The sequence below is a fragment of the Scyliorhinus canicula genome, chromosome 12, assembly GCF_902713615.1.
Source record: "Scyliorhinus canicula chromosome 12, sScyCan1.1, whole genome shotgun sequence".
Lineage (NCBI taxonomy): Eukaryota > Metazoa > Chordata > Chondrichthyes > Carcharhiniformes > Scyliorhinidae > Scyliorhinus > Scyliorhinus canicula.
In genome coordinates, this window is record NC_052157.1 from 44280741 (window position 1) to 44304316 (window position 23576).

At 48.4% G+C, this 23576-nt stretch overlaps 1 protein-coding gene across 4 annotated transcripts in view; it reads left to right on the forward strand.

Moving 5' to 3' along the window:
- Positions 1-18950, forward strand: part of adamtsl3 (ADAMTS-like 3) — a 747154-nt gene extending 728204 nt beyond the window's left edge. For all 4 annotated transcript variants that reach the window (XM_038813229.1, XM_038813228.1, XM_038813227.1 and 1 more), the window contains 3 exons: positions 4994-5103; positions 16940-17154; positions 18045-18950. In XM_038813229.1, coding sequence (XP_038669157.1) covers positions 4994-5103; positions 16940-17154; positions 18045-18160 — 441 coding nt within the window. In that variant the 3' untranslated portion in view covers positions 18161-18950. The remainder of the gene's footprint in view (positions 1-4993; positions 5104-16939; positions 17155-18044) is intronic.
- The last annotated feature ends 4626 nt before the right edge of the window (positions 18951-23576 follow it).

Consider the following 23576-nt stretch of genomic DNA (forward strand, 5'->3'; position numbering starts at 1 on the left):
TGCACACTTTTTAAAGCTCTTGTATTAAATTCCTCAGCTGACCTGACTCCATTTTTAAAATATAAGTTCAGCTGAGAATTTTATTCAAGTGGGCTTAACAGTGAGTGAAACAGAACCGCAATCTAAAGCAATTTTCCCGTAATGTTTAATGGCATAAGTAAACAAATGTCAGTCAGTTATAAAACATCTCAGGTCATATTTCCTGCAGCACTGTTTTGGGTTTACATGTTTGCAATCTCCCTCAACAGCTGGCAAACTACCTGTAATTCAACAACTCTGGGTAAATCTTGGTCATCACCATCTGCGCATTAGGCATGGCCGGGGAAGTTCATAGAAAACAACCTCCTGCATGTTGTGGAACATACTTGATTCTCCTTCCATTAAGTTAATCGGAAGGAGGAGGATCGAGCAGATTCTGTTACTGGCATGCCTTTCTTCACCATTCTATTGTCACGTTGGCAGTGTGAGCATTTTACTAGAAATTCCCTTTGGGTTTACGCCAATATGGACTGATCAACTCTGGTTGCAATTTTGACTTTGGGTGGCAACGTATTGCAATCTGGCCGATATTGAATCTCCCTCCATTATCACCAACCAAAGCCACAGTTATCCCCCTGTGTGTTTACAAAGGGACCTGATTGATTTAAGATATAAAACAACCAGGGACAATGAAAGTCCAAAATTCTATTTTCCCAAGCTCAATTGAAATGCAAGATTGCTATAGGGTTTAAGAATGCATAATGCAAGGAAAGCAAATGGCCATGATTTTATATGCTGTATGTATTGGCTATGGCATCAGCTGTTGATATGTTGGTATGAGAGAAAAACAGTGGGTGGGATTCTCCGTTTCGCCGGCTGGTCAATGGGGTTTCCCATTGTGGGGCAGCCCCACGCAGTCGGGAAACACCCGGGCTGCCGGCAAAATTGAGAAACCCGATGGCGGAGAATTCAGCCCAATATACCTCTTTTGGGATATTGTAAAAAGGGTCATTGGTGAGACCGCACCTGGAGTACTGTGTGCAGCTTTGGTCCCCTTATTTGAGGAGCCATGATGTGGACATGCCGGCGTTGGACTGGGGTAGCACAATCAGAAGGATTCACCTGAGGAAGGAGCAGTGCTCCGAAAGCTAGTGATTCAAAACAAACTTGTTGGACTTTAAGCTGGTGTTGTAAGACTTCTTACTTATTTAAGAAGGGATCTAGTTGCATGAGAGGCAGTTCAGAAGAGGTTCACTGGATTGATTCCAGAGATTAGAGGCAGGATTCTCCATCCTGCCAGCCCCGTTTTTTGGCGCAGCGCGGTGTGCCCCCACCAGCAGCGGGACTCTCCATTCCCGCAGCCAGCCAATGGGGTTTCCCATTGTGGCCACCCCACGACGTCAGGATACCCGCAGGCATGGATGCGTTGCTGGCGATGCGGAGGATAATCTCACAGTAGGGGTTTGTTTTATGAAGAGAGATTGAGCAGTTTAAGCCTAAACTCTCTCAAGTTTAGAAGAATGAGAGGCGATCCAATTGAAGTTTATAAGATGATTAAAGGTATTTACAAAATAGATGTTGAATGGATGCTTCCTCTTGTGGGGCATTTTAGAATGAAAGGTCATAGTTTTGGGATATGGTGTATCAGATTTAAAACTTGGATGAGGAGAGTTTTCTTCTTGAAGGGTCGTGAATCTGTGGAATTCACTACCCCAGCGTGCGGTAGATGCTGGGACTTTGAGTAAATTTAAGGAGGAAATAGACAGATTTTTAGTTAGTAATGGATTGAATGGCTATGGAGGACGGGCAGGAAAGTGTTGTTGAGGTGAGAGATCTGTCATGAACGTATTGAATGGCGGAGTGGACATGAGGAGCTGAATTGCCGATTCCTGCTCCTAGTTCGTGGGCACAATCCAACGGCCACACTGTGCCAGAACAGCAGCTCGCCTTGGCGCAGTGTGGCCATTGAAAGCTGTGAGACCCACTCCTGGGATCTACTGGGCTCGCCATGCCTCGCGAGAGTCAACGCGATCTTGTGAGACGTTGCGATGTGAATCCTGCCCAATGTGGGCAGGATCACTTTTTGTCAAATCTGCATATTATAATTTGCCGATTCCTGAGGTACCTGAGGCTTTGGGATTCATCCCCTTTGCCTCAGAGACCTCGGGCGAGCACCATTCGGCACTGGTCCCCACAAATGGGGACCAGGTGGAACAACACTTGTCTGGGTCTCCCAAGGGATTGGAGACCCCCAGCTACATGCCCTTTGGACAGGATGGTGCCCTGGCACTGCTGGTGCCAGCTTGGAACCCTGGCAGTACCACCAGGGTGCCAGCCTGGCACTGCCAAGGTGTCCAGATGACGCTGCTAGCTGGAATGGGCACTGCTAAGGTGCCAAGCTGGCATTTGTTTTGCACACGCGCGATCAGGCCGGGGGTGCCCGGCGTGGGTGTTGGGGGAAGGGTATGGACTCTCCCATAGTGCGTTCGCGCTGGGGTGGATGTCGGGGATCGTTTTGGGGACCTCCCCACTGTACAAAATGGGGCTATGTGTGGCCTCAACCACACGTTCCCCGTTCAGGCCCCTTATTCAAGGCGAGTTGTGTTGAATAGCCATGTGTGTCCTGGCACTGTGAGAACCAGGAAACACGCGGCTAAACGTGCTCGCCAGGGGACTTTGTTCCCTTTTGGGAGAATTGCACCCCTTCTGTTGTTCTGTCCTTGTGTCATCGCCTGGTCTTTTTATTTTGAGTTGCTGCTTCCACTTTTCCCCTTTGAGCAGTTGGTCTGTATGTTGACCGTAAGGGGTAAATCCTGATCTGGCCATGTCAGTCCTCTATGATTCCATACCTACAGGCACCACTGTGAAAGGAAGAGTTTTCTCCATTTACTGTACCCTACTCAAAGACAGTGGACATGCTATTTTGATTGGGATAAAGTGATGCCAGCTGTTTAATTCCATTGCCCCGCAGGGCATAATTTGTGTGAACATGTGCAAATCCCCAACAATTTGAAAGTTGAATAACAAAGTGCAAAGCAATGGGCGTCAGAACTTTGGTCATTGACACAGTTCTAATTGGGAACATTGGGTATTGGTCACTGACAGCGTAACACCTGGCTGTATTTAGTTCCTGGCCATCTTGCCTGCTCGTGATAACAGGCGAGACATTAAATATTGCACATTACTGCAGATTTAGACTAAAGTACCACAAACAGTTTCCCGGAACAAATGCCCTTTTCATACCTTTTTACACTATTATTTAAGTGACTATTTTCATGAGCCTGAATTGTTTACTTGTTTACTTCATAGCACAGAGATAGGTTGAGGTTGACAGAAAAAAGTGACCTTAAAGTGCCAAGGTTTGAGGACCCTGCCGAAAGTTGAATGGGAAGGAATGAATAACAAATTCACACCAAGGAGACAAATAGAGGGAGAAAGCAGAAAGAGAAAGAGGGCTGGATTCTCCAATTATGAGGCTATGTCCGGAGGAAGTGTCCAGTTTTAAGCCAGAAAATCAGCAAGGCCATAGCACCGATCCTCTGACTGTTGAGGGGCTAGCAGCGTGCCACGTAAAATGCACGGCCCTCCCAATATAAACGGCTGGAGAATTGCCGGGTCTGTGGCCGCGCATGCCGACGGTAACGACCTGCAGTGGTTGCGCTGTACAACATGGCGCTGGTCACGTGCGGACCCGACATGCCAGATGGTACCCCCTAGACACCCCTCACCAGTCCCCCCCAGACTTTGCCGAAATCCCCTCGGCCAGCCGCACATCCCCCCACCCCACCCCACGACTGTGGCGGTGCTGGACACCGTCTGCAGCCACCACGCAAGGTTGACGAAAACTGAGAGCACACATATCCCACACCGCCGGGAGGTCGGCCCATCGGGGGTGGAGCATCAGGGGAGGGCCTTCAGGTAAAGTCCTGAGGCCGTCCCAACGGCGTGTGGCGTACTCCCCGATAAAGCCCTTTGGGAGGGGGCAGAGCATTCGAAAACAGGCACCGCCCCCAATTCGGTTGTAAACCGGGATTCTCCACCCGATCGCCGATTATGATATCGCCATGGGGTAACGCCGACTCCCACCCAGTGTTTCTGGACAATGTAAATGAGTGGCAAGGATACATCCCAAAGTCCAAAGTTATTTTGTTCAAATGATAAAGCAGGGCACAGGACCAGAAAGCGACTAAATCTGTAAATGTCCAGGAGCACCACAGTCCTGTAGACTTTGGGCTGGATTCTCCGTTTCAGGGCTATGTCCCCACACGAGAAAACTGTGGCCTTTCACGCCAGAAAAACTGGCATCAAACGGCTACATATTCACAGCCTTGCAGGGGGCTAGCAGGGACCCGTTGTGAAGCTCGCAGCTCCAGCTGCAGATCTGGCCCCCCTGCACTTCTGGAGCAGAAGCTGCGCATGCGCACGGCAGCGGACTCCATCAGCCGCGCCATGCTCCATGGTGGACTCAGACAGCGGAGCTGGACCTCGTAAATAGTGCCAAAAATAGCCCGGTCCAGTATGAGCCCTCCGCGCCTTCCGATCGGCCCGCCCACGGCCATGGCGGCCACGGACTGAGTCCACAGCTGCCACGCGAGTATCCCGAACGGCAGGACCATGAGTGGTCTATGCCGTCGGGACTTCAGCCGGTCAGGGCCGGAGAATGGCGGGGCGGACCTCCAGCAATGGTCGCAGGTAGAGGATACGCGCCGCGGCGTACTTCCCTGATACGCCGTTTTTCGAGGACTGGAGAATTGGGGAACCACCGCCGGTCCCGAAAGTGGATTCTCCGCCCCAGCGCTGGACGCACTTTCAGCGTCGGGGGGCGGAGAATCCAGCCCTTTGACTTTGTGTTGCTAATCTGACAGGTTACACCACTGTGAATCAAGATGATTATTGCTGCTAGTACAGGTGTTACAAAATCCCATTGCACTGCAAAAAAACAAATTCCTCCAGACTTGAAGCCAGCATCAATTTCAGAAGTACCAACAATTAACATCTTTGTTTTATTTGACAGTGCTCCGGCCGTTGTGTGGCTCACAGTGTTGCTGTACAGCATCGTCAAATTGTTTGCCAGCATATAAACGGAACTTCAGCTGCAGAGCTCACCTGTGCCAAAATGAAGAGGTATTAAGCAATTAAGAGAAAGCAGTACTGTAATTTGTGACATTTCCACAGTGTAACATTGCCAATTATGTGGCCAAATTATTGAAAATTATTTATCGATAGCATTGAATGTTTTTGATTTCCGAGAATTAAACATCAGAGAAATATTTTAAATGGTACTTTAAACACTGGAATAAAGTCTGTTTAAAGTGAACTTTGCAATATCGCTGGAGAAAGTTATTTTCAGTACATTCCTAAAATTATACAATGGATATTGATATGTACCATTGAAATATATTATTCTTTATTCGTTCATGGGATGTGAGTGGTGCTGGCTGGGCCAGCATTTGTTGCCCATCCCTGAGGGCATTTAAGAGTCTCAACAACATTGCTGTGGGTCTGGAGTCACATGTAGGCCAGACCAGGTAAGGGTGGCAGATTATCTTCCCTAAAAGACAGAACCAGATGTGACAGTCAAAATGTTTTCATGGTCATCACGCAGGGGGTTTCTTCTCCGTGTCGGCCATGGCGGAGCCCTATAGAGGCCGGCGCAGAAGAAATGAGTGCCACCACGGCACAGGCCGGCCCGCAGATCAGTGGCCCCAGAATTGCTGGGGTGGGGGGGGGGGGGGGGGGGGGGTGCTGCCAATGGCCCCCGACTGGCGCGGTGGAATCCCCGCCCTCTTCCGAAAACCGGCACCGTAGAATACAGCAGCCGGCATTGGAGCGGCAGGGCGGGATTCACGCCGCCCCCCCCGGGGATGCTCCGACCCGGCGGGGTTCGGAGAATCCCACCCCCAATACTGGATGAGCAGAAATTACTTCCAATTAAAAATTGGGAAGATTGATGCCATTGATTTTGGACTCTGCTCTAACTACTGACTCTTGGCAACTGTCTGAGGCTTAACCAAATTGTTCACCACGTTGGTGCCATACGTGGCCCTGAGGCAAACTTTCAACCTTGTATTCAAACCACTAAGCCTGCCAACTCCACCTCCATAACATCACACATCATCACTCGGCCCATCTGCTGCTGGAAACCTCATTCAATGACCTACTGCAGAGTCTTCACATTCTGCACTCCATAAACTTGAAATTCTCTAAAACTCTGTCATAGAGTTATATAGCACAGAAACTGGCCCTTCAGCCCACCATGTCTATGCTGACCATCAAATACCAATCTATACTAATCCCATTTAACAGCACTTGGTTCATAACCTACTGTGCCTTGGCAATTCAAGTGCTCATCTAGATGCCTCTTAATGTTTCAAGAGTACCTGCCTCCACCCCCTCCCCTCTCAGACAGCACGTTCCATATTTCCACCACCCTCTGGGTGAAAAATGTTTCTTCAGGTACCCCTCTAAACCACTTATTCCTCTCCTTAAACCTGTGCCCTCTGGTCTTAGATACGTCTGCCATAGAATCATAGAATTCCTATAGTGCAGAAGGAGACTATTCAGCCCATCAAGCCTGCACCAACACTCTGAAAGAGCACCCTACACAGGCCCATTTCCCTCATAACCCCACCTAATCTGCACAACTTTGGACTGTGGGAGGAAACCAGAGGAAACCGGAGACATTGGGAGAAAGTGAAAACTTCACACAGTCGCCCAAGGCCGGAATTGAACCCAGGTTCCTGGCGCTGTGAGGCAGCAATGCCAACCACTGCACCACCGTGCTATCTACTATATCTATACTTCTCATAATTTTATATACCTCTATCAGGTCCCCCTTCAGCCTCCTCTGCTCCAGGGAAAACACACCCAGTCTCTCCTCATAGCTGACACTTTCCATTCCAGGCAACATGCTAGTGGATCGTCTCTGCATGCCCTCCATTGCAATCATGCCCTTCCAACGACCAGAAATACACATAATATTCCATCTGTGGCTTAAACAATGTTTTATAAAGTTGTACCAAGACTTCCCTGCTCCTGTTTTCTATACCCCAGCTAAAAATGCAGGCATTCCCTATGCTTTCTTCGCCAACCTATCTACCTGTGCTGCCACCTTCACGGATCCATGACACCAAGGCCCATTTGTTCCTCAATACTCCACAGGGACCTACCATTTATTATTGATATCCTACCCTTATTAGACCTCTCAAAATGCATCACCTCACACTTATCAGGATTAAATTCCATCAGCCGTTGCTCTGCCCAATTTACCAGTTGATCAATATCTGGTCAGACTATCCTCACGATAAACAGCACGAACAATTTTCATTGTCTGTTGTTGCCTATTGTAACGGAGCCATCCTGTGTGCAGCCAACATGGGTCAATCGGCTGGAGGCAACAGGCCTGCACTGTGATCTAAGAACATAAGAATTAGAAGAAGTATTAGGCCATTCTTCCCTTTGAGCCTTTCCACCATTCATTGAGATTGTGGCTGATCTTCTACTTCAACATCATGGGCGGGATTCTCAGATCGGGCGGCTAAGTATCGATGCCGGCGTAAAAACAGGAGTGTTTTACTCTGGCGTTGGCGCCCGTTCCGGGACCCCATTCTCCGGCACACGGGTGGATAGCACGGCGCTGGAGCAGCCCACGCCGCTCCAGCTGTCAATCCCGGCGTGACCCCGGCACTGTGGGGTCAGCACATGCGCAGTTGGGCAGAGCCAACTAGTGCATGCGCAGTGGCTTTCTTCCCCGCGCCGGCCCCAACGCCAAGTGGCGCAGGGCTACAGGAACCGGCGCAGAGGAAAGGAGGCCCCTAGCCAGAGAGGCCGGCTTGCTGATTGGTGGACCCGATCGTGGGCCAGGCCACTACAGAGGCCCCCCCCAACCCCGGGGTCAGACCCCCCTCTCCCCCCACCGGCCCCCCCGAACCCTTCAATGCCGAGGTCCCGTCGGCTCAGAGGATGTTAGAACGGCGCCGGTGGGACTTGAATTTTTTGTGATGGCCGCTTGGCCCACTCGGGCCGGAGAGTTGGCGCATATCACGCTGGCGCCAATGGTGCCGATTCACGGCTCTAGAATTGCGTCCCGGCGACATGGCGCGATTTGCGCGGCGCCGCGCATATACTCTGACCCAGCGGGGGTTCAGAGAATTCCACCCATATGTCGGCACTATCGCCTCATAGAATCATAGAATTTTACTGCATTACAGGAGGCCATTTGGTCCATCAACTCCCGAAAGAGCTACCTAGCTAGTTCCATTCCCCAACCCTATCTCCGTAGCCCTCCAAATTCCTAACTTTCAAATATATACCCAGCTTGCTTTTGAAGCCTCCTTTGGAATCTGCCTCCACCACTCTCCCAGCCAGCCCATCCCAAATCCCAACAATTCTTTAAATAAAGGAGTTTCCTCTCATCTCACTCCGAGCTCTCTTGCTGACAGTCTTACATAGAAGATAGGAGCAGGAGGAGGCCTTTTTGGCCCTTCGAGCCTGCACCACCATCGAGGGCCGAAGGGCCTGTTCTGTGCTGTACTGTTCTATGTTCTATGTTCTATGTTCTATTTATCACGATCGTGGCTGATCATCCAACTCAATAGCCTAATCCTGCTTTCTTCCCATTCTCCCCAAGTGCTATATCTAGTCGCCTCTTGAATATATTTAATGTTTTAGCATCAACTACGTCCCGTGGTAATGAATTCTCTAGCCCACTCTCTGGGTGAAGAAATGTCTCCTCATCTCTGTCCGAAGTGGTTTACCCTGAATCCTCAGGCTGTGACCCCTGGTTCTGGACACACCCATCAGAGGGAACATTTTCCCTGCATCTACCCTGTCTAGTCGTGTTAGAATTTTATAAGTCTCTTTGTGATTCCCCCTCATTCTTCTGCACTCCAGCGAGAACAATCCCAATCTAGTCAACCTCTCCTCATATGACAGTCCCGCCATCCCTGGAATCAGTCTGGTAAACCATCACTGCACTCCATCGAGAGCAAGAACATCCTTCCTCAGAAAAGGAGGCCAAAGCTGCACACAACATTTGAGGTGTTGCCTCACCAAGGCCCTGTATAATTGCAGCAACACATCCCTGCTTCTGTACTTGAAATCTCTCGCAATGAAGGCCAACATACCATTAGCCTTCTTTACTGCCTTCTGCACCAGCATGCTTACCTTCAGCAAATGGTGCACAAGGACACCCAGGTCCCGCTGCACACATTCCTTTCCCATTTTACAACCATTCAGGTAGTAATCTGCCTTCCTGTTTTTGCTTCCAAAGTGAATAACCTCACACTTATCCACATTTTACTGCATCTGCCATTGACTTGCCCACTCGCCCAACCTGTCCAGATCATGATGTAGGATCCCTGCATCCTGGTCACAGTTCACCCAACTTGGTATCATCTGCAAACTTTGAGATGCTACATTTTGTTCCCTCATCCAAATCATTAATATATATTGTGAATAGCTGGGGTCCCAGCACCAATCTCTGTGGCACCCCACTAGATACTGGCTGCCAATTTGAAAAAGACCCATTAATCCTTACTCTTTCTTTCCTCTCTGTCAACCAGTTTTCTATCCACCTCAATGCAATACCCCCATGCTCTCTACTTTTGCACAATAATCTCTTCTGCGGGACTTTGTCAAACGCCTTCTGAAAGTCCAAATATACCACATCCACTGGCTTCCCTGGTCAACTGTACTGTTATATCTTCAAAGAATTGGACTTCCGGTTGCGATGATGCGGAGCTAAGCGGCACGTTCGGTAGCTCCCGCTATTTTCGGTCTTTTGGGCTCTTTTAAGGGCCCGCTGTGGTGCTGGTTGGACTTTACCGGTGTGGGAACACATCCACTGCGCTTTTCTGCTGGTGGATGGACTGGACTAGGAGTGGAGCGGTTAAAAAATCGGCTTTGGAGCAGAGAAAGGTGCGAGGCAGGAGAAACAAGATGGCCACGACGGGGAGCCGGTAGCGTGGCAGCAGTGGGCGCAGGTGCAGCAGGAGCTGCTTCAGTGCTGCTTCAGAGAGCTGAAGGCTGAGCTTTTGGAACCGCTTAAGGCCTTGCTGGACAAGTTCACGGTGACTCAGACGGCCCAGGGTGTCGAGATCCGGGAGCTACAGCAAAAGGCCTCGGAGAGCGAGGACGAAATCCTAGGCCTGGCAGTGAAGGTGGCATCGCATGAGGCGCTCCACAAGAAATGGCAAGCGAGGCTGGAGGAGATGGGGAATCGCTCCCGTTGGAAGAACTTGTGGATCCTGGGCCTCCCGGAGGGGCTGGAAGGTTCAGACTGGGGGGCCTATGTGGCTGTCATGTTGAACTCGCTCATGGGCGCGGGGTCATTCCAGGGGCCCTTGCAACTGGAGGGTGCCATCGAGTGCTGATGAGGAAGCCCAAGCCGAATGAGCCGCCCAGGGCGGTGCTGGTCCGTTTTCACCGCTTCGTTGACCGTGAGTGTGCGCTGAGATGGGCGAAGAAGGAGACGAGCAGCAAGTGGGAGAATGTAGAGATCCGGATTTATCAGGACTGGAGTGCGGAGGTGGCAAAGAGAAGGGTTGGTTTTAATCGGACGAAGGCAGTGCTTCACAAGAAGGGGGTGAAGTTTGGCTTGTTACAGCTGGCACGCCTCTGGGTCACTTACAAAGACCGCCAGCTCTACTTCGATTCCCCGGAGGATGCCTGGGCCTTCGTCCAGGCAGAGAAGTTGGACTCGAACTGAGGACTGGGGGGCTGGGGATTGATGTACATAGTCCGGAGGCTTTGTCCTCCGTGGTATCCTTTCGTTTTTCTGGTTGTGGTTGTTAATGTCTTTTTGCCTTTTTTTTTTTTGCTTTTTCGCGTTTTTGGGGCTCTTAATTATTCATTTTGGTGCTTTCTGTTTTTTTCACTGGTGGAGGACTGGGGAGCTGTTTGCGGGCCCGCTGGGTCACGCGCCCTTCTTTTTCCCGTGTGTTAGGTCGGGGGGTGGGGGGGGGGCGGGGTCTGGGATGGAAGTGCGGGTTTTATTCTCGCGCTGGAGGAGCAGTGGGCGGGGCCAGCACTGGGTGGGGGGAGTGGTGGTTGTGTTGCACTGGGGAGGGTCATTGGGGTGGTGGGAGCAGCCGGAGTCAGCAGGAGTCGGCTGATTTACGGACGGACGATGGAAGGGATTACGCAGCTAGGGGGGGGGAGGGGTCGGGGGGAGGGGATAGGGGGGGGAGGGGTCGGGGGAGGGGATAGGGGGGAGGTACCGGGTTGCTGCTGGAGGGGCTGAAGAGGAACTGCTGGCGATGGGGGGAGTTGGAAGGAGGGTCTGCCACCGTGGGGAACGGGCCTGGGGGGTTCTGCTGGCACGTGGTGAGCCGAAGGAGAGAGGGCGGGGGAGGACTCCCCCGATTCGGCTGGTCACATGGAACGTGAGGGGGCTGAATGGGCCGGTGAAGCGGTCCCAGGTCTTGGCGCACTTGAAGGGGCTGGGTGCGGACGTAGCCATGCTCCAGGACACGCACCTTAAGGTGGCGGACCAGGTGAGGCTGGGAAGAGGTTGGGTTGGGCAGGTGTTCCACTCGGGGCTAGATGCGAAGAATCGAGGGGTGGCGATTTTAGTTGGTAAGAGCTTGGCGTTTGTGGTGGCAAGTGTGGTGGCGGATAGCTGTGGCAGATACGTAATGGTGAGTGGTAGGCTTCAAGGAGAGCGGGTGGTTCTGGTTAATGTGTACGCCCCCAATTGGGACGATGCAGGTTTCATGCGGCGAATGTTGAGCCGGATTCCGGACCTGGAGTTGGGAGGGGATTTTAATACCGTGCTGGACCCAGCTCTGGGCCGTTCGAGGTCTAAGACGGGCAAGTGCAAGTGCAAGGGGGGGGGGGGGGGGGGGGATGCCTGAGGTGTTGAGGATACTTGGGGAGTTTGGGGATTTTTCGGGCTATAAGCTCAACGTGGGAAAGAGTGAGTTGTTTGTGCTGCACTTGGGGGACCAGGAGAGGGAGATAGGAGAGCTCCCGTTGAAGAGGGCAGAGAGGAGCTTTAGATATCTGGGTGTCCAGATCGCCAGGAACTGGGGGGCCCTGCATAGGCTAAACTTTTCGAGGCTGGTGGAACAGATGGAGGAGGAATTCAGGAGGTGGGATGCGTTGCCACTCTCCTTGGCGGGCAGGGTCCAGTCGGTTAAGATGACGGTGCTCCCAAGGTTTTTGTTTCTCTTCCAGTGTCTCCCCATCTTGATCCCGAAGGCTTTTTTTAGGCGGGTGAATAAGAGTGTTCTGGAGTTCGTGTGGGCGCGGAAGGCCCCGAGAGTGAGGAGGGTATTCTTGGAGCGAGGCAGGGAGGTAGGGGGTTTGGCGTTGCCCAACCTGTGTGGGTACTACTGGGCTGCAAATGTGGCGATGATCCGTAGGTGGGTGATGGAGGGGGAGGGTGCTGCATGGAAGAGGATGGAGGTGGCGACCTGTGTGGGCACGACTTTGGAGGCACTGGTGACGGCCCCGCTCCCACTTTCCCCGGCAAGGTATTCTACGAGTCCAGTAGTGGTGGCTTCCCTCAAAATCTGGGGCCAGTGAAGGCAGCATAGGGGGAAGTGAAGGTCTCAATCTGGACCCCGTTACGGGCAACCATCGGTTTGCACCAGAGAGAATAGATGGTGGGTTTTTGAGTTGGCATGGGGCAGGTATCAGGCGTATGGGGGACCTCTTCCTCGATGGGAAGTTTGCGACTTTAAAGGAGTTGGAGGGGAAGTGGGGTCTTCCCCCCGGGAATACTTTCAGGTATATGCAGGTTAGGGCGTTTGTTAGGCTTCAGGTGGCGGAGTTTGTGCTACTGCCGCCAAGGGAGGGTGCAGGATAGGGTGCTCTCGGGGACATGGGTCGGTGAGGGTAGGATCACGGCAATTTATCAGGTGATGCAGGAGGGGGAGGAGGCCTCGGTGGGGGAGCTGAAAGTGAAGTGGGAGGAGGAGCTGGGGGAGGAGATCGACGAGGGGATGTGGGCAGACGCCCTGGGGAGGGTGAATTCGTCCTCGGCTCAGCTTAATCCAGCTGAAGGTGCTGCATAGGGCGCATATGACTGGGACCAGGTTGAGCCGATTCTTTGGGGGTGAGGACAGGTGTGGGAGGTGTCTGGGAGGCCCAGCGAACCACACCCCTATGTTCTGGGCATGTCTGGCTTTGGAGGGTTTCTGGAAGGGGTGGGGGGGAGGGGGGAAAGGGGGGGGGGCTATCAGTCTGTTTAGGGGGATTGTGTTATAACTATGGATTTGTTACTTTTTTGTTTTTCTTTCTCTTTGTGTTGTTAATTTATTGCTTTGTATGGGGGGGAGGGGCTTTTGTTTCTGTTTTGTTTATCTTATTGTTGGGAGAAAGTGTGTTGTTGGAAAATTTGAATAAAAATCATTTAAAAAAAAAAATATCCTCAAAGAATTCCAACAGATTTGTCAAGCATGATTTCCCTTTCATACTGACTCTGACTCATCCTGCCACTGCTTTCTAAATGTTCTGCTATAAAGTCCTTGATAATGGATTCAAGAATTTTCCCCAGTACCAGTGTTAGGCTTACTGGTCTATAATTATCTGCATTCTCTCTACCTCCCTTTTTGAATATCGGAGTGACGTGAGCTACCCTCCAATCTGCAGAGACAGTTCCAGAGTCTATAGAATCCCTGAAGATGATCACCAATGCATCCACTATTTCCAGAGCCACCTCCTTAAGCACTCTGGGATGCAGATTCTCAGGCTCTGGGGATTTATCCGCCTTCAATCCCATCAATTTTCCCAGCACCATTTCTCTACTAATGTTGATCTCCCTCAGTACTTCTCTCTCACTAAACCTTTCATTCTCCAGCATTTCTAATATCTGATTTGTGTCCTCATTTGTGAAGACAGAACCAAAGTATGTATTCAATTGCTCAGCCATTTCTTTGTCCCTTATTATGCATTCCCCTGATTCTGTCTGTCGGGGGCCTACATTTCTCTTTACCAATTTCTTTCTCTTCATATATCTGTAGAAACTCTTAGTGTCAGGCTTTAAGTTCCCTGCAAGCTTCCTTTCGTACTGTACTTTCTTCTTAATCAATCCTATCGTCCTTCTTTACTGAAGTCTAAACTGCTCCCAATCCTCAGAGCTTTTATTTTTCTTGGCCAATCTTGGATCGGATACTATTTCTAATTTCCTTTGTAAGCCATGGATTGGCCCTCTTACCCATTTTGCATTTGTGCCGGACAGGAATAAAAAGTTGCTGCAGTTCCATGATGCATTCCTTGAATGTTTGCCATTGCCTATCCACTGTCATCCCTTTCAGTAACTCTCCCCAATCTATCAAGGTCAACGCACGCCTCATACCTTCATAGTTTTCTTTATTATGATTCAGCACCCTAGTCTCGGAATCAACTACTTCACTCTCCATCTTGATTTTAAAATTCCATCATGTTATGGTCGCTCATCCCCAAGGGGTCTCGCACAACAGGAATGGCAATGGTTCCTTTCTCGTTACACAGCACCCAGTCTAAGATGGCCGAGTTGGTTCCTCCACATATTTGTCAAGAAAACCATCCCGATACACTCCAGGAATTCCTCTTCTATGGCATTGTGGCTAATTTGATTTACAGAATCGATGCGAAGATTAAAATCACCCATGATCACCGATAGTCCCTTATTACATGCATCTCTAATTTTGTGTTTAATGCCATTCCCAACATCACCACTGCAGTTTGGGGGTCTATATATAACACCCACTAATGCTTTTTGCCCCTTGGTATTTCTCAACTCTACCCATACAGACTCCACATTGTCAGAGCTAATATCCATTCTCACTGTTCTGTTAATTTCCTCTTTAACCAGCAGTGCCACGCCACCACCTATTTTTTATGCCTGTCCTTCCTAAATACTGAAAACCCTGGGACATTCAGTTCCCATCCCTGGTCACCCTGCAGCCATGTCTCCATAACCCCAATTATATCATACCCATTTGTATCAATCTGCACGATTAGTTCATCCACTTTATTGCAAATGCTCCATGCATTAAGGCACAGAGCCTTTCAGTTTGTCTTTTTCACATTGTTTGTCTTGCTTCCAATCTTTTTCTCTTTTGCCCTGTTTGAATTTTGCCCTTGGTTTCTCCACCTATCATTTTTCTTATTCACTTTTCTACCTTTGTTTTTGTCCTTGCTCCCTCTTTCTCAGACTCCTTGCAAAGGTTCCCATTCCCTTGGCATATTAATTTAAACCCTCCCCAACTGCTCTAGCAAATAGCCCCCCATAAGACCTCAGTCTCAGTCCTGCCCGGGTGTAACCCATCCAATTTGTACAGGTCCGACCTCTCCCAGAACCAGTCCCAATGCCCCAGGAATCTGAAACCCTTCCACTGACACCATCACTTCCGTCACGTATTCATCCAATATATCCTGTCATTTCTACTCTGACTAGCATGTGGCACCGGTAGCAATCCCGAGATCACAACCATTTGAGGTTCGATTTCTTAACTTCCTTCTTAGTTCCCTGTATTCTGCTTTTAGGACCTCATCCCATTTTTTACTTATGTCGTTTGTACTGATGTGTACCACAACACTGGCTGTTCACCCTCCCCCTCCAGAATGTTCTGTACCCACTCCGAGACATCCTTGACCCTCCTAATCACTGACTTAACAACGAGTGGAAGCAGGATATCTTTCTATACCCTGTCAAAATTGTTCAGAATTTTGCACACCTGAATAAAGTTCTTGCTTATAATAATAATAAACTGGGTTTTTAATGACAGGGGAGACACTAGTGATGCAATGGGATAAAGAAAACAGGAAGGCTTGCCGTGGGAGTTTCTGTTATTTTACATTTTGGTAATGACCACATTTGTGGAATTACTGGTTTGGAGCTGCAGTTAGATGAGACTCAGTGGCTAAATCCTTGAAGTAAAGGAGCTGGAATTCTACCTGAGGAAGAGCGGGTTTCTCCATCGGCGGGATCTTCCGCTTCATTGGCAGCGAACCCATGCCTACAGGTTTCCCGATGGCATGGGGTGACCACAATGGAAAACCCCATTGGCCGGCTGCTGGAACGGAGAATCCCACAGCCGGCAGGAGCGCGCCACGCCAGAAAACAGAGCTGGCAGGACAGAGAATCCTGCCCCATGAGTTTATGGCAAACAAATAACTCCAATTTTGTTTTTATCAAATGGAATTCCTGTAGGGCAGCACGGTGGCGCAGTGATTAGCACTGCTGCCTCACGGCGCCAATGAACCGGGTTTCGATCCCAGCCCCGAGTCACTGTCCATGTGGAGTTTGCACATTCTCCCCATGTCTGTGTGGGTCTCACCACACCATAACCCAAAGATGTGCCTCGTAGCTGAATTGGCCACGCTAAATTGCCCTTAATTGATAAAAAAGAATTGGGTGTACTCAATTTTTAAAAAAATGGAATTCCTGTGGAAGTTTCTTTGTGGCGGGAGAAGCCTGAAGGAAATTTCCAGCTCGGGGATCTTCCTGAAAATGCTGCAAATGTTTCAGAGATCGCTTTTTTTGTTCTTCATTTACAGATTTTGGGAATTGCTAGATAAGACCATTCCTAATAGCCTTTGAACTGAGTGGTTTGAGGCAAATCTCAGAGAGAATTTCAGAGTCAACCACATTGTAGGCCGGAACCAATGAGGACGGCAGATTTTCTTAGTGAAGCATATTTTACAACAAAACAATGGTCATCATTAGGCTTTTAATTCCGGATTTTTATTGAATTCAAATTTTGACATCTGGCAGGATTTGAATATGGGTGCTCAGATCATTACCCTGAGTCCCTGGATTATTAGTCCATTGACAATACCACTACGTCATTGCCACCCACAGCTCTGTCTGTTTTTCCTAAGTGAACAGCAAACGAGTGGCTTTGATGGTGAGGAAATCTCCCAAGGCCTTTCAGACCCTGCATATAGTCCCACACACTGTTTTTGAAGGATCCAAACTGTCTGCCCATTCTTGCTCCCATCATTAGTAACAATGCATTGTAATCCACAGGCCTGTCTCTGCTCGCCGATGTAAATCAAATCGATGTAATGTGGAATGGAGGACGGGGCCGTGGAGACAGTGTGCAGCAACATGTGGAAATGGTTTCCAGTCCCGGCGGGTAGCTTGTATCCATAAGAAAAATAACAAGGTCGTGACTGATCAGTATTGTAGATGGAAGAAGCGACCAATCACATGGCAGCGCTGCAATTTAACCTCCTGTGACAGTAAGTACATTTTCGGCTTGCATAATATCAAAAATAAAAACTACACTTCTCCAACAAAGCGAATGTTTAACTTCAAGCGCCAAGCAGTATTAAAAACTGTTGCTTTCAATCAATTTTAGCTTCGAATAGGATTGTGTGCAATCTGTTGGGATCCCATTACAATTTTCCCGTGTGCTAAAACTACGGCAAATGAAAAAGCGAATCATGGTCGAGATTCTCTGTAGCCCGACACTGAAATCGTGATCAATGATTGGGTAGAGAATGGACTCCGAAGCCGGATCCGGGGCCAGCGCCAAGTTGACGCCGGTTTACAATGCTCTGCCTCCTCCAAACCAGCGTCCTCACAGTGCAGTTTCAAGGCCATTGGCGCATCATCGGCCGGCCCACCCCCGATGGGCCGAGTTCCCGATGGCGTGGGCCACGTGTGGTCTCAGGGGTCATGAACCCAGCGTGCTGGCAGCGGACAGTGTCCAGCACCGCCACACTCATTCGGGATTTGTGCCGCTGGCCAGGGCGGGGGGGGGGGGGGGGGGGGGGGGCTCCTGCTAGGGCTGGGGGGAATGGTGAGGGGTGGACCTGGGGAGAGCTGCGGAGTCGGGGTGGGCGGGTTAGAGTTTGAGCACGGCTGGTGGCGTCATTTCTGGCACGTCCGGAGCAGGTCATCAGCCTTGTGCATGCACGGCCCGGGACCAGGTGATTCACACGATGCCGGTGCCAATCCCTCACCAGTACCGGAATCGGTGAGTCGCTCGCGACAATTTCCCCATCATGCACCACCATTTTCCATTGGCACTGACAATTAGCCACTGAAACGGGGAATCCAGCCCCATGTTTCCATTCTTCACCCCGATAATGTGCCAATTATTTAGATTTGGATGCATTGCTTTCAGCTTCTGAAGGAGAATGTACGGACACAACACGTTACTGTGCACTTGTGAAACGCCTGCGGCTGTGCCATCTGGACACCTACAAACAGAGGTGCTGTGATTCCTGCCGAACGCTGTAATTAATCTGAGCCGCCACACATTGGGTCGCGATCAATCTATAATGGACAATGAAGTGATTTATACAGACCTCCATGTAGGTGAACTGACTGCAGAAGAGCCTGATGCAAGTTGAACCAGAAAGATATTTTCATTTTGTTGTAAATCTGCTTGTACATACAGAAATTGCACAAACCGTTTCCTCGCTGATCCTTATGTTAGCCAAATATATACCAGTTGATCCTTAAAGCAAGAGCTTCTCAACAGTTCTGCTTTTCAATCAAATATGGGTTTGTGCTTTAGTGTCTATATTTTTTTCTCAGTTACAAGAGATATGTGTTTAAGTTACATCGCAGAAGTTAATGTGTGGATTATTTACTTTCACCTGTGAGCATAACCTTTTCTGAATGCCTGAGTGGACTGATGATTCACAAACATACAGCGAGGATCGAGAAAAAGCTTTCAACCCAGGTGAGTTATTGACAAGAGTGTTTATTACTGTAACCCACTTTCATTTCACGGCTGATGTTACAGGCTTTTAAAAAATATTTTGATAAGTGGACAGAAGCAAATGCGAGAGAATGAAGCATTCAGCAGTTTGGGTTTTTAACCTTTTAAACGCTGAGATCAACAGCGAATTCATGTCCATTTGAACATTAGAATCAATGATGAAAATTTGCTTCCTAGCAGGAATCCCATGTCTATCACCAATGTGGTCAGAGAATTGACGTACGGTGTTGTACGCTTATCCACCCTCTGTGCCTTCGAGTGTGCATTACCCTCAGAATGAAAGTATTGAATTTTGATTGCAAAGAAAAAAAATCATAAGTCATAACGCGTACTTGGGGTAAAGCATTTAAAAGCTGACCTCGCCGAGTGTCTGTCTTTTTTTGACTGCATAATTCTATTCCTACTGCAAACGAGCCGTTTATCATGACTTTGGCTCCAGCTGGGATGCCCAAGTTAAAATGGGGTGTTTCTTCTAGTTTTATGTGTTCATGTCTCAAGATGCTCCTTTCAAGCAAAAGTAGGAAACCACTATTAATAAAATATTTAAGAGAATAGCCAGTTGTAATATGCAATTAGTGGCACAAGTGCATTTTACCATACACTTCAAATATAGAAGGAAATATTAAAAGAATGCCAAACCTTTCTGTCTCTGGACAGTCTCAACCACTTTCAGTTACACTGCTAATAGTTGGCCCTTTACTGTTAACTTAATGTTTCTGCAGAGACTGAGGCCTCTGCCTTACACAGAGATGTAATGCCTATAATTCCTAGGACTAATACAGGTTAGAATCAGTGCGTGGGAGTTTTCTGTGGCAGCCCATGATAAAAACCACATGCAGAAAATGGTTCTTGCATCCGTTATTGGCAGAGTAAGTTACACACTGTATCTGGCATTTTCAGTGTAGAATACTTATTACGATCATATACATATAAAACTGATTATATAATAACAATTTCATTAATTGTGAGCCCAAAATATTAACTAAGATGCAATTCGTTTACTTCTAGTGAATCGGTTTTTCTGACACTTTGGATTCTCTGTCACTCAAAAATATTATTCCGGGACCACCTGGAAAAATCTGAGATGTTTCTGTTACCTCTTTGTAAATTGCAATTTTAAGCATATGGAATTTCTGGGGTCACTTCAAAGTAACACTAAAAAATAGTTTCTGTGAGCAACGTGAGCGATGAACTCACAAGAAGAGCTCAAATTTCAGTGTTACTTATAATGTGTTAGCGCTGCTAATGCACATGCGGTTAGCACTGCTGCCTCACAGCGCCAGTGACCCGCGTTTAATTCCGGCCTTGGGTGACTGTCTGTGTGGAGTTTGCACTTTCTCCCCGTGTCTGCACGGGTTTCCTCCGGGTGCCCAGGTTTGCTCCCACATTCCAAAGATGTGCAGGTTAGATGGATTGGCCATGGTAAAATTGCCCCTTAGTGTCCAGGGATGTGCAGGTTAGGTATGGTTATGGGGATAGGGAGTGGGTCTGGGTAGGGTGCTCTTTCAGAGGTTTGGTGCAGACTCGATGGGCCAAATGGCTTCTCTTTGCACTGTAGGGATTCTGTGATTCTATGATTAACAGAGTTTATAATGCTCCATTTTCCGTATCTCAACTTTCAGCTATTTTCACTGCTTACTTTCAAAAGGTCCCTCCTTCTACCACAATTCCTCAGCTAAGTGAATAATTCACAAAGCAATCCATTTCTAGTTTCAATTTCTCAACTGGCGCATAAGATGTGCCGAAGTGGCGCACTCATTGGTATACAATTTTTGGGGCTTTTGGGGTTGACTTGTGCCTGGGACTTGCACTCCACACCCTTCCCCCACCACGACCACCACTCAGCAGTGTTCAGATACTTACAGTTGCAGAGAATTGAGTTAGATTTCCCTTTATCTCCGTGAAACATGAAGGTGTACCAATGCTCTGTGTCATTGTGCAAAACATGTAGCTGAAATACTCAAGTACATTTGGTATCAGTAATTATATATTGCTACTACATGCTCCTTAATTTGAGCTTTTTCAAATTCTTAACAGCCCCTTTGTTTTATTAAGCCTTGATGTATCTCTAACTCTATTGGGCTTTAATAAAATGAATATTCTGGCCAAAATAAAGATGACAGAATATTTATTTTTATTACCAGTTGACAAGGTAACGATGCAGGATGTTAATTCAGTTTGCTCTGATGAATTAGAATGTCAGTACCAAAGGATTTCTGTAACTCAGTTGGAAATGAATTATGTTTAACAATAGGCATATATTTAAGTTGAGTTTAACAGTATTATAGGTGATGGAAAACATTTATTGTCTGTTCCCGTATGGTCGTGCATTGGTGAGTGCTCCTATTATGTTCCTGTATACAGCTGTTTTAAGTTGGTCGTTTCCTTAAGCAGAATACTAGGTGCCCGGGGGAATACCCTCTATTGTACGTTATCCAATCATTAATGGGTCTTGACCTTTTGCAAAAGGTTGTGCATAAATTAAGGAAAGATAATTGTAACATATTACTTGTACATATTTATTTCCTGTTAAGTGCAATACTGAATGCTGTATATTGTGTGTTATAAAGAATATTTTTGTTGGGACTTTTATTTTTGACTACCAAAGCTTTGGTTTGAAATTGCTCTTCACTTTCTATTTATAGTTAAGATGCTTATAGCTATGTCAAGCACTTGTCAAGTTTGTCTAAGTTAATTTCTTTTTCTCCAGACATAGAAATGCATGCTGTGTGGTAATGAAATAATCCCAAGATCAGCTTTGCCAATTATGCTAACATGTAGGGGTGTCCCAACTGAAGCCCGTAGGCTACACACATGTGGCTCTTCAGACTAGGAAAACATACCTGCAAAGATGAGATGACTCAGTCCTGGTTGTGTTTATGTTTCTTATTTATAAGTGTATCTGTGGTCCTGGGTGCAATGGATCAATTCTGAATCAGACCATCAACCTTTGGCAGTCTCAACTATTTGAGACATCTGCAAATGTCTTTGCTGCTCTAATTAACTCCTGGCCCTCAACACCTCAACTTTAAAATGTTCAGATTTGTGTTAAATTCCTTCCATGGCTCATCTTTCCTTATCTCATCTCTGGAAGCTTCTCTCACCAAGCCCCACCACTAACACTCCAGAGGAGAATTTTGTTGGCGGTTGGGAGGTGCCAATGTTATGACACAAAGTGGGTGAATGTGTCTGCACGGGCTGGTAGTGGACGATGAAGTGGAATTTTATCAGGGCTGTCCAGTTCGGAGTAGCCAGCGAGTAACAGGGACAGAGCGGGGAGTGGGGGGTGGTACGGGGGTGTCTTGCCATCTGAGATGCAGGTGCCATATTTGAAGGGGAGGCATCACTCAGCTGAGGAGACTGAAAAGAAGGCCGGATATAGGTGCCCGCAGCAACTTGGCATGAAACCCATTGTAACTTGCAGTCCTCACCACTTAAGGCCCCTCACTCCCCTTACTCTGAATATATAAGGTGTACCTCGGAGGGACTCATCAATCTTTATATGTCTGATGTGTTCGCCAAGCTTTCTCAGCCTCCAGCTTGTCATTCCCGCCTGTGCTTTATTCATTCTCTCCCTCCCGAACTGGAGCACTAGCGATGGCTGCCACTTGTAGCCAACACTAACCTGCTGCCTGCTTTTAACAAGCCAAGTTTTGAAGCTCCATTCTTCGTGTGCATCAATGAAAAAAATTTATAAACCTCTGGAAAATAAGAATTAATCCTAACCAGGCTCAGTTGCCTATCCATTGTCAGTAAGCACAGTCTCCTCCCAGTAGCCCAGCCACATCCAGGAAACATCAGCAGCAGCAGGAACATGTCAGTCTTGCATTCCAGTGCATTTCCCTGCCAATGTGATGGCCCACCCTCCTCCCAGACCATCATCCTGCTTGTGGAAAAATTCCACCCACACTTTCTCTGATCTAGGTCTCTTAAATATCCCTCCCGATTTCCTTTACCCCATCATTGGGGGCTTGTGCCATCATCTCCATTCTTTGGAATTCTAATTCTCTTCCTGCACCTAGTGGTGCATTGAAGCAGACTGTTGTCTGTTTCCACAGTTAGTAATTCCCAGAACTAGTCAGTGGTCTGTCACAAGGGGCTGATAGCTTGAGGGGCGCCACTCCATATCAAGCATAGCTGACCAGGAGTCTCTACCGCGCTTGCCGCCAGCCATTGGCGGTTGGAAGGTTGACACACTCAACCTGTTTGGCCACGTTACGTACACACCTTCCTTGGCCATCAAATCCTGAGGTGGGACTCGAACCTGGGGGTTCTGGCTCCAATGCAGGGATGCTAACCCACTGCACCACAAGGCCCCACTCTCTGGAGTCCCCTCCTCAAATACATTGTGCTACTCCAGATCTCTCTCTCTCTCTTCTTATCCAGAATTGTGTTAATTCCTCTTAATTATCTTTTACTTGGTCCATGTTGCTGGCTGCATATCTGTGAATCGCTTTGGGCAGCACAGTAGCATGGTGGTTAGCACAATTGCTTCACAACTCCAGGGTCCCAGGTTCGATTCCCGGCTTGGGTCACTGTCTGTGCGGAGTCTGCACATTCTCCCTGTGTGTGCGTAGGTTTCTCCACAGTCCAAAGATGTGCAGGTTAGGTGGATTGGCCATGCTAAATTGCCCTTAGTGTCCAAAATTGCCCTTAGTGTTGGGTGGGGTTACTGGGTTATGGGGATAGGGTGGAGGTGTGGGCTTGGATAGGGTGCTCTTTCAAAGAGCCGGTGCAGACTCGATGGGCCGAATGGCCTCCTTCTGCACTGTAAATTCTATGATTCTATGAATCACCTTTCCACATCAAAGGCATTATTTAAGACAAACGGTTGGTTTTGTTCAATTTTAGCTGTGGCCTCAAGTCTCTATGATACACACACTGAGAATCACAAAGACGTTTGGACACCCCTATTATAACATGGAGCAA